Consider the following 15,711-nt stretch of genomic DNA (forward strand, 5'->3'; position numbering starts at 1 on the left):
CAAAGAGACAGCCTCCATCTCATGCAGGTCTACCTTTTAAGCAGTCATGACAACACCAATTTTAATTAGTAACTACAGAAGCTAGGCAAGTTTCCCACACTTTCTTGTCTTTGAAGCTTCCATCCAAGAATCTGGGGTCCAACTCTGGATCAGTGGCAGTAGATCAGAGACATGTTTCGCACTGAAAATCAGTAGAGAAGAAGCTGAGGATCGTGCAGTTTATCTTTCAGTTTATTTAAGCAACTCATTATCTATATACAGTGAGAAAGAAACAAACAAAAACTTCCTTGTTTGTGGAGCCCCATCTGTCAATAGTGAATTCATAGAGATCTGTCTTCCTCTGCCTCTGCCTCCCAAGTTTTGGGATTAAAGGTGTGTGCCACCATACCCAACTACTTTCTTTTTTTTCTTTTTTCTTTTAAGGAATTTATCCACTTTTTTTTCGTTCCCAAGCCTACATTTATTTTTAAACACTCTGTCAACAATTTAGAGATTTTCTTCATTTGAATCTATCTTTACTGTTTATCTTACTGACCACATGAGTTTTTAATTTGCTAAGCAATATGGCTAGGATTAAAGCTATGGCTTTGACAGCTCTATCCATTCATTATTTAGCTTTCTGAGAGTCATGCCTCATGGCAATATTTATTGCCACATCTCTATGGCATTTCAAGGTCCATGCCAACACCAAGAGGCATGCTGTAGGGTATTCATACATACAAACTTTAAATGATAAACTAATGAAAAATAAACCATGGATTTGAAGGAGTGTGAAGTGATATATATGGAAGTATTTTAAGAGAAGAAAGGAAAGGAGAAATGCCTTAATTAAAATACAACCCCATATATAAATACAAAAAAGAAGTGGCTGCCTTCCCTCAATAATAACTACAGATACCTATGAAAGAATCCTGTAATGATTTATGTACTTTCTAGACTTGTACCATATCTGACAGTACTTGACATTGAAGGAAAACATAGAAAAAAAATTCTACATTATACATAACAGGTATAAAAATAAATTTATAATCCCATGCTGTTCTTTGTTGTTCAAAGAGGAGCATATTCCCTACAAAGGAACATATACTTACTGTCTGATCTGAGACATAAGACAACTACAGGCCTTTAATGAATCATTTCAGCAAGCCTGTGACTATGCATAGGCATTGTTTATTTGCATGTGCCCAGAGCACAGCCCACTGTCCGAGGACTTCTTCATAGATAGGTAACACCATGTGCTGGAGTCAGGTTCAGAAAAATCACAGCACAGAAATGATGATCACCACTCATCTTCTGGGGTTGCTGCTACTCTGGCTTGCAGGTAAGGAAGAGAGCATTGAGAAGGTATTCATCTGAGTATGGTCAGTTCTTCATAGCCTCTGTGAAAGTCCTCAAATAACAAAATTAATTTTGAAAGAATTTGTTTTCAATTTTTCAACCTCAGCTGCCAGATGTGAAATTCAGATGACCCAGTCTCCAGCCTCCCTGTCTTCATCTCTGGGAGACAATATCACCATAACATGCCAGGCAGGTCAGAACATAAAAAGTTATTTAGCATGGTATCAGCAGAAACCAGGGAAACCTCAAAAGCTACTGATCTATGCTACAAACAGATTGGCAGATGGGATTCCATCAAGGTTCAGTGGCAGTGGATCTGGCACACAGTATTCTATTAAGATCAGTGGTCTACAGCCTGAAGATGTTGCAACTTATTATTGTCAACAAGGTTTTCGTACCCCTCTCACAGTGATACAAGCCCTGAAATAAACTTCCACAGGAAGCAGAAGCAAGAGTCAAGACTACTGAAATTGTTCCTTCTGTGGTCTTCTGCAGCTGGGACTCTTTTTTATTTTATTTATTTTTTGCTGATATTTAAAAGTCAATGTGATTTTTCTGCACAGAGATCAGAGGAAAGTTTATCCCTTAAATCTTTGTCTTCTTTTCAAACACAAGCATTAAAAACAGAGGAATTATTTTTATTATTTCCAAAACAAAAAGGCTTTTCTTGTACAACATAGTTATGTCAATAGCTAAAATTCATAAAATATACACGTTAAAATACACACACACAATAAAAATCCAAAAAAAACCCTAAATATGCATAAAAACCAAGCTGGAGTAATCATTGAGAGGCCATTATTATATATAGTATAAATATATCATTAAAACCCAAGGAAGAAGGCACAGAAGATGGCTTAATGATCAGAACACTGGGTGCAGCCAGGCGGTGGTGGCACACACCTTAATCCCAGAGCTCAGAAAGCAGAGGCAGGTAGATCTCTGTGAGGTGGAGGATAGCCTGGTCTATAAAGCGAGTTCCAAGACAACAAGGACTGTTTCACAAAGAAACTCTGTCTCAAAATAAAAAAGAAATCTAAAAAAAAAGGAAAAGAAAAGAAAAAAGCCAGAGGGTGCTCTTCTAGAGGAGTCTTGTTTGATTTCTAGCAAACGTGAATGCTAGCAACTGCCTATAACTCCAGTTCCAGGATATCTGAAACATGGTTCTGGCCTCTGGAGGCATTGTACTAATTTGGTGTACAAACATTTATGAAAGTAAACACCAAAATTGTTAAAGTAAAAATAAGTACACCTTAAGTATTTAAAAATTGTAGGGTCCTATAATTTGATCAGTCTGATACTGAGAACAGAGTATTCTCAGAAATTAGAGTCCATTTTCTTTTCACAGAAAGCAAGTCTTTCTAAGGACATTGTCTTCACTTATGGTGTTAACTCTCATATCATAGGCATGGTATGAAGATTTCTCCATTAACTGTTTTCTTTTTATTTTCTCTCCTTGCTAGAAAGGAAAGTATAATAGTTACTTTTCTATTGTTTTGATATGACACCATAAACAGGCAGTTTATAAAAGAAATAATTTATTTTAGGGTCTGGCATTTCCATTATTAACATTGTAGTAAGCATGGCACCATGAAGAAAGGCATGAGTTGGAACAATACCTAATAGCTTTCATCTTTATCTGTCAGATGCAGAGTAAGTTAGAGAGATGATTGGGAATGGCTTAAGCTTTTGATATCTCAAACCTCACCCATAGTAACATACCTCCTCCAATAAGTATACAATAATTAATCTTTCCTAAAGAGTTCCCAAAACTGGTGAGCAAGCATTCAAATATGTGAACTTATGGGGAACACTGTCATTCAAAGCCCCATAGCAAGTTTCAGGCCCAAAATTAAAAAAAAAAAATAGGGAAGGACCGAGTTAGAATGGGGCAGGTATGTCTAAAAATTGCTAAACAGCTATGAGCCCCACTGGCCATACATTACATACATATTAGTTTCCAAACAAAATATGCATAGCAAGTTTCAAGTTCCAAATTTCTTGAAATAAATAAATAACCCCTATAGGGAAGGAATGAGTCAGAGAGAGGTAGGTATATGTAGGGAGAGGTTAGAACCCTTGGATTCCACTGAGCATGAGTTAAAATTCATTCCTTTCCAAACAAAACATTTATCAACTAGAGTTATAATTTCCTAAAACTTCATTGACACCACTCTCTAAACAGAGAAAGCAGTTCATTCCAATCATGGCTTTGCATGAGTCTGTAGCATGGTACATTTAGAACAAAGCATGACTAGTTAACAAATGTTGCCTACAACATTTTATGGAAAACCTTTTATTTACTATCCTATACATAACTTGGCATACAGTGCCTATTATTACAATCAGGTTTATCAGGGGAAAAGGCTATGTGCTCTGATCAAAGCCTATCAATCAAAATAGACATTCATATGCATCATAGTTTTCAGAAACCAATACCAGTTTCTTCTGCATAAATTGTCTATTGAGTTGATTTCATATAGGGACTTTGACCTATTTTAATGTTTCTGTCCCATATTTCACGTTGATCCTGAGTAAAAGTCTTTCCTTCTGTACTATATGCATGCTTCTTCCCTTTTTTGAATAAGACACCAAGAACCTAAGAAGCATAAGTATAAAGAAATCACAGACAAAATGAGTGGTGTGATCAGTCAGAATATGTAAACAAGGGTCAAATCAAAACAGTATTTGCTGCTGCTTGAATTTTGAAATGAACAAGAACTCTCTTTGAGCTTAGGAAGAATTCAAAGAGGTGGTAATTTACCAATGACGTGATACAATTATATTAAGTCTGTGAGATATAGGAAAAAGTTAGCATGGATCAGCAAACTACATCTTTTCAATCCAGATTTTTTTCTTCCTCCAAGTTTCCAAACTGTGGAGAATTTCCTTGGGATGAGTGTCTGTAACTATAAAGTCCAAATTTTTCTTTCTATAAAAAGTAAAACAAACTATCTTTTTTCATGTTCCAGTTCCTGCTCCCTTCCCTCCTCCTCACATCCCCTCCATCTAACCCCCTAAACCGACCCCAATCCTCTGATCAGAGAGGGTAAGGCACACTGCTTTGGGGAAGGGCCAAGGCCCTCCCTACTATAGGCTGAGCAAGGTAACTATCCAAAGAGAATGGGTTCCAAAAACCAGTACAAGCAGTAGGGATGAATCCTTGTGCCATTGCCCGTGGCCCCACAGTCTGTCCCAGCCATAAAACTGCCATCCACATTTAGAGGGCCCAATTTGGTCCTATGCTGGTTTCTTCCCTGTCCAGCTGAATTTGGAGAGCTCCCATTAGCTCAGGTAAACTGTTTCAGTAGGTGCTCCCATCATGATCTAGACCTCTTTGTTCATATTCTATCTCTTCTCACTCTTCAGCAGGACATTGGGAGATCAGCCCAGTGCTTTGTTGTGTGTTTCTGCTTCTGTTTCCACCAGTTGTTTGATGAAGGTTTTATGGTGACATTTAAGATATTGATCAATCTGACTGTAGTTCAAGGCCAGTTCCATTACCCTCGTGTCTATTGCTAAAGGTCTTAGCTGGCATCATCTTTGTGGATTCCTGGGAGTTTCTCTAGTGCCAGGTTTCTTGATAGCGCCATAAGGACTCCCTAAATCAAAAATATCTCTTTCCTTGCTCTCCCTATCTGTCCTTTTTCTATCTCGACTATCCCATTCCTTCAAGTTCTCCTCCTGCCTCTCCTTCACTCCTACTCTTCCAATTCAGTTCTCCTTTTTCTCCTCCCCACCACCATGCTCACTATTCTGTCCGGAGATTTTGTCTACATACCCTTCCAAAATGAATCTATATATGTACTTTAGTGTTCACTTTGTTACTTAGCTTCTCTATGGTCATGGACTATAACTAGAGGCTTATTATCTTTTGCTTTACAGCTAGTATCTACTTATGAGTGGGTACATACCGTGTTCCTCTTTCTGGATCTAGGTTGCCTCACTAAGTAGGTTTTTTCTAGTTCTATCTATTTGTATGCAATTTTCAAGATGTCATTTTTTTCTGCTGATTAGTACTCTAGTTTGTAAATATACCAAATTTTCTTTATCCATTCTTCAGTTGAGGGGCATATAGATTGTTTCTAGGTTCTGGCTACTGCAAATAATTCTGCTATTAACATAGTTGAACAAATGCCTTGTAGTATGATTAAGTATCCTTTGCGTATATGCCCAAAAGTGGTATTGTTGATACCACTCTTGAGTTAGGTTGATGGTTGATTCCCAATTTTCTGAGAAACTGCCATACTGATTTCTAGAGTGGTTGTATAAGTATAGATTCCTGTCACCAATGGAGGAATATTTTTCATACTCCACCTCTTCTCCAGCATAAGCTATCATTGGTGTTTTGATCTTAGTCATTCTGATTGGTGTAAGATTGTAATTCAGAGTCATTTTGATTTTTAGTTTCCTTGATGGATAAGGATATTTAACATTACCCTAAGTGTCTTTCATCCATTTGAGATTCTTCTGTTGACAATTCTGTATTTAGTTATGTGCCCCATTTTTTAATTGAATTATTTGGAATTTTAATGTCTACTTTTTTGAGTTTTAAAAAAATCTTTTGGAGTCAGCCCTCTGTCTGATGTGGGCTTGGTAAAGACTTTTCCAACACAGTAGGCTGCCTTTTTGTCTTATTGACTGTGTCCTTTGCTTTATAGAAGCTTCTTAAGGGAGCAGGTCTGCTTTTCGTCCCAACTGGCTCCCGCATGGCTATCTTATGCCCAAAATAGCTACATGGAACCTGTATTCTTTTAAACACTGCCTGGCCCGTTAGTTCTAGCCTCTTATTGGATAATTCTCACATCTTGATTAACCCATTTCTAATAATCTGTGTAGCACCACAAGGTGGTGGCTTACCAGGAATGATTCAGCATGTCTGACCTGGAAGCTGGCTCCATGGCGTTTGCCTGCCTCTGCTTTCTTTCTTCCAGGATTCTGTTCTGTCTATTCCACCTATCTAAATCCTGCCCTATCAAAAAGCCAAGGCAGTTTCTTTATTAACCAATGAGAGTAACACATAAACAGATGACCCTCCTCCATCACCCCACGTATTGATTATTACTCTTATTATCTGTGATACTAGTGTTATATTAGGAAGTGGTCTCATATGCCTATGGATTGAAGGCTACTTCCCACTTTCTCTTCAAGTCCAGCATGGTTGAATTTATATTGAAGTCTTTAATCTATTTGTACTTGGGTTTTATGCACAGCGATAGATATAGATGTTGACATCTAGTTATGCAATCACCATTTGTTGAAGATGCTTTCTTTTTTCCTATTATATACTTTTAGCTTCTTTGTCAAAAATTAGAAGTTCATAAGTGTGTGGATTAATATCTGGGTCTTCAATTTGATTCCATTAGTCAACCAGTCTTTTTTTTTTTTTTTTTTTTNTTTTTTTTGCCAATACCAAGCTGTTTGCATTACCATTGTTCTATAGTAGAGTTTCATGTCAAGAATTGTTATACCTCTGGAAGTTCCTTTATTGTACAAGATTGTTTAGGCTATCCTAGGTTTTTTGTTTTTCTATATAAAGTTGAGTATTGTTCTTTTATGGTCTGGGAAGAATTGTGTTGGGATTTTGATTGGTATTGCATTAAATCTATAGATTGCTTTTGGCAGTATTGCCATTTTTATTGTGTTCATTCCATCTACTCAAGAGCATAGGGTATCCTTCAATTTTCTGGTATCTTTTTCAATTTCTTTACTCGGGAAATCTTGTCTTTTTCTATTTCCAATGTATTTTAGTTCCATATATTTGTCTCTTAGCGTCTTCTTTGTTGTCTATGTTCTCTGGGATTGTAAAATGTAGGCTGATTTTTGTTTGTTTTATGTTTAAAAGCCACTTATGAATGAGTATATATAATATTTGTCTTTATGGCTCTGGGTCAGAACCTATAATTCTAATAAAAATTCTATATATGATTCAGCTCTTAGTGATCTCTCTAGACTTTTCTATTTTGTTTTATAACTCAACATATCAATCTTAAACACATGAGAATTTCTTTAAAAATGTGCAGTTGGGACTAAAGAGGAAGAAAGACATTTGGAGAAAGGACACACTATAGGCAGCTGTACCACAATGCCACTGTCACTTTCTCAGTCTGATTGTTTTTGCAAAAATATATTAGCAGATGGAAACAATAAGAGAGCCAGCTGGTGACTCTGCTACATCCTTTGGGCATTTGTGTCATGGCTTGGATCACTGTGGGAGGAGTATCAAAATACTGTTGACAGTAATAAGTAGCAATATCTTCAGGCTGCAGGCTGCTAATGGTGAGAGTAAAATCGGCTCCATATCCACTGCCACTGAACCTTGAAGGAACCCCAGATTCCAAATTGGCTGCTTGGTAAATGAGTAGTTTAGGAGAGCTGCCTTGTTTCTGCTGATACCAGGCTAAACCATTACCAATGCTTGTACTTGCCCTGCAAGTTATGCTGACTCTGTCTCCTAGAGATGCGGACAAGGATGGAGACTGGGTCATCTGGATGTCACATATTATGCCTGTGATTGGAAACAGACAACCAATATTTTTGGTTAGTCATGATAGAAATGACTTCTGTGATGTTCCAGTTGCACTGATTACAAAGAGACAAACAAATTATCATAGTTTTCATTCCTTACCTGGGATCCAGAACAGCAGCAACACCAAAAGCTGAGAGGGAGCCTTCATGTCTGTGCTGTGACGTATTACTGACTGAATCTTAGACAGTGTGATCAGGCTATTAAGGACATGTGAGTGAACACATGCAAATCACCAGGGCCTGGGCAGAGCTGGGCACAGATGCGGGGTTGCTTTATCTTAGTAACTCAGCTGGTTGACCTGCAGGTGTTCCAAACTTGACCAGAACGTTTCAGATTTTACTGAACACTGTTTTTGCTAATGTTATAGTTTATTACAAATAGTATTTTGATAATTTTTTCAGCAGGCCAAAGGATATAAACACAAGTGTAAAGTCCTTTATTTCTTTATTCACATCACTTTTATACACAATTGTTCCATTTGAATTTATGTGCTTCCTCCTGCTTGCTGCTTCCATATTCCTGCTTGGTGGGATTGTTATGTTAAAGGATACCACTGTATGTATCTAATATAGTGTGATTATTTCATGAGAAATCTCCTCTTTGTGCAATTTACTGGCAGAACATCATGAAGATGATTGCTATAAGAGCCACAATGCTTGTTTCAATCTAGGTTTTGATTAAACTTTCTGAGTCATCCTAAAAGATAAAGGTTATTAGGACAGTTAGTGAAGATGATTAAGTAAATGTTTTAGATTTATCTGACAATTTCTCCAATAAGAGAACTTACACAGCCAGGTCCTCTAGGAATATACACAGGAATCTAACCACTCAATGATTTCAGCAGTTCATCTGTTCTCATTTTTAACATTATTTTCTATTCTGGAAGTTCAAGTGCACATTCTAGTTAAAGGAAGGAGATGTGGTGGGGAACAGAGCTATCTGACAAGATCTTTTACTGACAAGTCCTTAGAAGAGTTTCTAATAAGATTTTCTGACTGCTCAATATGTATTTGTTCATTATAGTGTCTGCGTCAGCTCAGCCCAGGGCAAACTGCATCCAACACCATCTTCATAACTATACAATTCTAGAATTATCTGCATGGTACAAAGAGTAAAAGCAAAATTACATTCCACAGGGAGGAAGTCTAAGGCCGACATACAGATTTGATGTGAGATGTCAGGGGATAACTTGAGAGAGCATGTTAGTTTTGAAGAAGCATTGCCCTAAAGAAACTTGCCATCTACAGTCAGATGTAGGATGAGAGGCAGTGAAACTAAGACTTATCTCCAGGGTGGGCACAGAGCTGGCTAAGACAAATCACTGTCTAAAAGAGAAGAAATAGCCCTGGAGTGCACATGCTCCTTTCAAGTTAGCAATTGCTAGGTTATTTTGGGCATTGTAACATGAAATAGAAACAAAGAAATCATAAAACAAAAGCCAATCCAAATTTTAAAAACCAGAACTTCCCTTTCCTACCTATATCTCTCCCTAGAGCACCAATGAACTAAAAAGTAATTAAATCACCAAAGCAGATTAGAAACTCTGAAAAATGTGAGGTGCAACTGAAACATCTGACTAATTCAGTGAAGTAAAAAAGAACCTGGGCATGGTAACAGACTTGTATAGTGAGTGCCTGAACAGGCCCTAGCAGAGAGAACTTATGGGGAGTCTGTGTGACAATCACAGCACACTGACATGTGGGGTACAGAACATTGTCAGGAATCCCAAATATTTGGTACTAGATCCTAGCCAATGTAACAAAAATATTTAGTGGCAACAGAAAAGGGTATGCATTCCAGGCAAAGAATAGCAAGGACAGATATGGTGAAGCTAGCAAGTGATAAAGGTGGTCCTTTCTTAGAGAATTTACAATATATTTTGATTTATGGCTACATAATCAAATCTAATTGGCAAGTACTAGTCATGGGGGAGCTATAAAACAAAGTCTTTCAACAGAAACACAGTTTCTTTACCTCTGCCAATGCCCTGTGCCACTTGATCATGTGGCCCTCTGTTCTTTCAATTCTTATTTGCAATTCTTCAACAACTAAAGTAGATATAAATGGGTAAAAGCTCCCAGAGTGAGGAAGTGTTTTCTATATAAAGACTTTAGCCACAAGGTAGTGCCATTATAGGAAGCCAAGTTCAGCAAGAGCATGGTCCTGGCCTCAGATAATCTCAGTCGCCTTTTCCTCTACGATGACATTATGCCTGCGTTCAGACTCAAATCATCAGGCTTGAACAGCAGAAATATTTACCTGCTGAGAATTTACACAGGTTTCAGATATCATATTCTGTGCAAAATCACTGAAAATTACTCTAAATGATTTTTTTATCTTGCTGTACACAGTCTGTTTTTAAAATAAAAATAATTTAGCCCTACTGTGTATTAAAAAAAAGCAAAAAGTGACTGGATTTCCCAAAGTGGAAAGGCAGGATTTTGGATAGAGACCAACCACCCTAAGAACCTAGATATAGATGCTATTGACTTCTTGAAGGGCTGATTCTGTCTGAATAAATGAATATTCTTTTCCCATGTGGTACCAACTGAGATTCTCAAATTTATTACAACTAAAACAGGAAAATCAATGTTGTTGTCCATTTTGTAAGTAAATATTTAGGTGGTAAAATACATATATGAAATCATACAGAAAAATTTAATAAACAGGGCATCACTAGTAAATGTAAGTTCATGAAGACTCAGGAAGATACACAGTCTGCCAATTTGTGCTTTCTAAATTTCTTATTGACTTCCTATCTCAGTGCTTTTGAAAAAAAAAAACATATCCCTAGGATTTTCCTAGAAGTAGAGTAGTTTTTTTTTTTTCCTGCAGCATCTTGATCTTCTTCCCAGTGTTTCTTTCATTTTGAAATATCACCAAGCAGTTGGAGAAGCCCATGATGTACTCACCACTTTGGTGTTCTGAGTACTCACCACTTTGGCGTTCTGGAAGACTTAGACTTATGGTCCCCATACCTCAGTTCCTGAATGATTGGTGACAGCCACCCACTAAGAGGGCTTGTCTTATAATATATAAAAGGCATTTTTTGTCTAAGAATGAAGATTCCAAACATGACATTACTAACCAGATTTAATTTTTTCTATTAAATTTGCATTATTTTAGTTTGTATGTTCATATTATGTGCATATGTTAGCATGTGTTATGGGTTACCCTAGATGTGAAGAATGTATATTTGCATGGTATCTGACCATCAAACCTATTATTTGACTTGAATAGCAGGCATATTTCACATATGCTTCAGATATGGTATGATTTTCAATAGAAAGATATTTTGATTTACTCCAAATTTTCCTTTACCATATATACAATGTACATTTATATGCTTTTATTCTAATAAACAAATTTTCAAGAATGCATTTCTGTATGGCATTTGGAAGTTGAATATTGAGAATAAAGACAGCCAGAGTATGGGTTTTATCATGAGATCCCTTCTAATCAATTGTGTTAGTTAACAAGAGCTGTAGTAATAATTTAAAAAAAATAGGATTTAAAACAATAGCAGCAGGTGGGAAAGAATGCTGCTATCACATTCCATGAGATGACCTCTATCCAGAGTTTTTAGGAAGATCTCTTCCCTTTGCCATTTTCTTTGTTATAGAGGCTGCAACTTCTGAGACTGAAGGGAAGAAAAGAGAAAATACAGATCAACATACCTGACTTTTTCTACCGTAACCTTCTTTTGACATTCTTAGTCAAGTTCACCCATAATGACTGTCATCAGAATCACTCACCAATAGAAACAGAGTGCTCAGCTCACCACAAATTTTGGCTTTCATGGGACTTATATACATTATGACTTATTACTGTTTGAGGGGTAATCACACAATTCATAATAGAAAGATACAACATCTGTGGACTGCATGATACCAATAGTGGGAGTGACATTTGAGCCAAACCAACTACCACTGAACCTCAAGGAGGCCTCAGTTTACAGACAGACTGGGTGCTTTTATATTAGGTGCATATATATTCAGGATTGATACTTCATCTTGATGAATTGTTTCTGTTATGAGTATAAGTGTCCTCCATATCTTCTGATTGATTTTAGTTTGGAATCAATTTTGTTAGATATTAGGATAGCCACACTCACTTGTTTCTTGGGTCCCCTTGCTTGGAAAACCTTCTTTCAACCCTTTACTATGAGGTAGTCTGTCTTTTGAGGCTGTGGTGTATTTCCTGTAAACAACAGAATGCTGAATACTGTTTTCCTTGGAGAATGGGGGAGAGAGAAAGGAGAAGGGAAGGGTTGGGAAAGCTTTGGGGAGAGAATGGTTGAGATGGAGGAAGGACAGATATGGAAGCAGGAAAGAAGATATCTTAATTAAGGGAGCCATTTTGGGGTTGGCAAGAGGCTTGGCTTTATAGGGGTTTCCAGGTGTCCACGGGGATGTCACCAGCTAGGACCCTGGGCAGTGAATGAGAAGGTGCCTGAATTGGGCTTGTCCACTAGTTAGACTGATGACTTTCTTGAATATCACCATAGAACCTTCGTCCAGTGACAGATGGAGATAGAGACAGAAACCCACATGCGAGCTCTGGACTGAGTTCACAAGGTCCAGTTGAAAAGCAGAAGAAGGAAGAATATGAACAAGTAAATCAGGACCACGAGGGGCTGGTCCACCCACTGAGACAGTGTGCCTGATCTAATGGGAGCTCACCAAAGCCAGCTGGACTGGAACTGAATGAGTATGGAATTGAACTGGACTCTTTGAATGTGGCTGATAGTGGGGTCAGACCGAGAAGCCAATGATAATAGCACTGAGATTTGTCTCTGCTTCAAGTACTGGCTTTTTTGGGATCCTATTCTATTTGGATGCATACATTCCTAAGCCTGGATGGAATGGAGAGGGCCTTGGACTTCCCACAGGGCAGGGTACCTGGCTCCTCTTAACTCTGGAGGTTGAGGGTAGAGGGGAAGTGAGGGAGCAGGAGAGAAGTGGGAGGAGGAGAGGAAGTGGAAATTTTGAATGGTATTATTTATAAAGTAATAAAAATAATCTGCTGGAAAAAATAAAGTAATACAACCAAAAGAATACTAATTCTATGACTGATCTGGCAAATGAATCTGATTGTTTCTCACAAATGTATTTACAAAAAGAAGGGAAAATGGAATGCCATATCTCATACCTCAGATTGGATTCATACAAGAAATATACATTGTGTAATCTTTTTTCAAAACGGCTTCTCTGAAAATCCATTCATCTTTGATCAGGATGGGCTAGACCGATGCAGTGCCATGATCTTTTGTGAAAAGCAAAGTGACAGGAACCCCAGAGTATAAGGAGGGGTACATGATCTCCATGCTGCATCTTGGTTTTTGTTCAGTCTGTGAAGAAGGCTTTGGGTCAGTAAGTTGTGCTTTGACAATATACAAGTTATCAAGGGGGTGTATACTCTCTGGCATGACTCTAGAATTGTCTTAGCTTTGACTTAATGGCTCAGTGCAGGCTCACAAGTTTCCAGGTTTTCAAGATAGACCAGTGCAGCACACATTTACTTTTTTGATCTGGTACCTGGGTAACAATGAATTCACTTCTGCCTGTGTATAGAGAACAAATGCACTCCATACCATCTTTGTCCATGTGAATCTTCTATGTCTCTGTAAAGTATCAGAGAATGTGGAATTCGGTGTGTCATTGCAGTGTGTGATGGGGACAGTTTATTTAAAGTGAAGATATTATAAATAAAATTGTATGGGTGGACATAAACCACCAAGAATTAAAATATTTAGAAATTGGAGTTTAGGTGGCTCACCAGTTCATACCATTTCTTGTGGAGCATGTATCTTCAATACCAGCTTCCACACAGTGGCTTGAAACCACACCAGTTCCAGGGATCAAACTGTCAAACTCATCCATGGGTTTAACCACACATGGGTTGTACATGCAGTCATACCAGTCACATACAATAAAAATAAAACCTTAAAAACTTAATTATAATTTTCAACAATATAAATGATATGAACCAGATGAAAAATATTTGGATATAAAATATTTTTTCAAAGCCGTTGTTATCAAGTGTGAAATAAACTAACATTTTTATAAACTCTTTGTGCTTGTAAGCATGACTTTGTTCACTAATAAAAGCATACGTATATGGTGTAAGTACATAAAATACATCAGTATTAATGTACAGAACTAGGGCATGGTATATACTTTTTATGTCATTTGCAGTATCTTTGATGACTCCCCTCAAGGAAAACTGTATTATAATATAATTCAAGGTCACATTAGCCATTGAATTTCACATTAATAAATTTCTAAATATTCACCCTCCTATTTTTTCTAACAACTCTCCTGTGGTCTATCATATAATGAGGCACTAGTGGATGGCATTCTCATCTTCCCTTATCTCTGTATCATCCAGGATGTTGTCTGCACACACAAAACCCCACCATTTAATTCCCTCATAGAAACTCACATTAAGGCCATTGTATAATTACTTCCAATGACTTTATATCCTCTTCTAACTCCCTCTCTTACACGCTTCTCTCACGACACCGATTAAATCTTTCTGCTCTAAAACTAAACTAAGGGACATGTCATCTCAGTATCTGGAAGATACAGAGATCATAGTATTTTTAACTTTAGGAAGCATGTACATTCAATGTTAATGAATGTTCATTTCTGAGTGTAAACTCACATTTTTATGACAAAAACTTATGATAATTACTTGTGTTGAGAGAGGACTGAATTCACCTACAATAAGAAAAGTTAGGTAGATTTGTTTATCTGAAAAGTTATGTTAGTTATGTGAGATCATTTCCTTCCTTATAAATTGTCTTCCAGTAGAATTCTATTGCTCTATTGGTAATCATTGTGGGAGAGAGACTGCAGGTTGAGTTGTGGAGGTCAGGTCCAATGGATATACTTCTACACAGCACTCCAACTCCCAAGATTCATGGAACATTGGAAAAAGAGTAAAAATATTGTATGAGCCATAAGAAAAAAGGGTGTTGCTGTGAGATTTTTTTTTGTCTCCTAGTAATATCAGCAGATACAAATGTAAAGTGTCACTAGTACTATTAACCAAATGTAAGCTGAACAGGGAGGACAGCAAAGAACACATCAAACTGGAAAGGAGCCCATGAGATTTCAATTCTCTGCAAAAAATTACAGAGAATAAAGTCACCCTGTGAGCAGAAGAGTTACTTCTCCCCAAGGAAGAGTACATCAGTTGATTAGACATAATCCCAGAAAGCATGCATACATGTAACATAATTGAACTTCACAATTTGTTTTTAGGGTTATTTAGGTATACTTAAACACATATATGCATAAAATAATAAAGTAATAAAAATAGACCATGGATTTGAAGGAGAGTATAATGGGATATATGGGAGGATTTGAAGTACAAAAGAAAGAAATGCCTTAATTAAAATAGAATCTTGCAAATAAATAGAAAAAAAAAGAAGTAACTGCCTAGCCACAATGTCATCTACAACTACTTATAAAAGGAACCTGTAAAGAATTATATAATTTCTAGAATTGTACCATATCTGACAGTTCCTGTAAATGAGGGAAACATAAAAAGGAAATTCTACATTACACATAACAGGAATCAAAGGAAAGTGCAATTTATAGACTAGTGATGTTCCTTGCTGTCCAAAGGGGAGCACATTCCTTACATATAAACATAGGCTGCATCTCTGACCTGAGAGAACCACAGGCCTATAATTAATCACTTGGCCAATCCTATGAATGTATTTAGCCATTGCTGATTTGCATCTGCACAGAGAACAGCCCAATCTCCTGAGGACTTCTTCATAGACTTGTCAAAGGCTGTGTTGAAGTCAGTCTCACACAGGTCATAGCACAGAC

The 15,711-nt window shown here is 37.2% G+C and overlaps 1 gene segment (V, D, J or C); it reads right to left on the minus strand.

The window, feature by feature from the left end:
• Nucleotides 1–7,403: 7,403 nt before the first annotated feature.
• LOC126495314 (immunoglobulin kappa variable 1-5-like) lies at nucleotides 7,404–8,015 on the minus strand. The segment is given in 2 exon segments: nucleotides 7,404–7,846; nucleotides 7,967–8,015. Coding segments are annotated over 2 exon segments (492 nt in total).
• Between the last annotated feature and the right edge of the window lie 7,696 nt (nucleotides 8,016–15,711).

This window comes from Alexandromys fortis, unplaced genomic scaffold (genome assembly GCF_014885135.2).
Source record: "Alexandromys fortis isolate MF-2015 unplaced genomic scaffold, M_Fortis_MF-2015_v1.1 scaffold_440, whole genome shotgun sequence".
Lineage (NCBI taxonomy): Eukaryota > Metazoa > Chordata > Mammalia > Rodentia > Cricetidae > Alexandromys > Alexandromys fortis.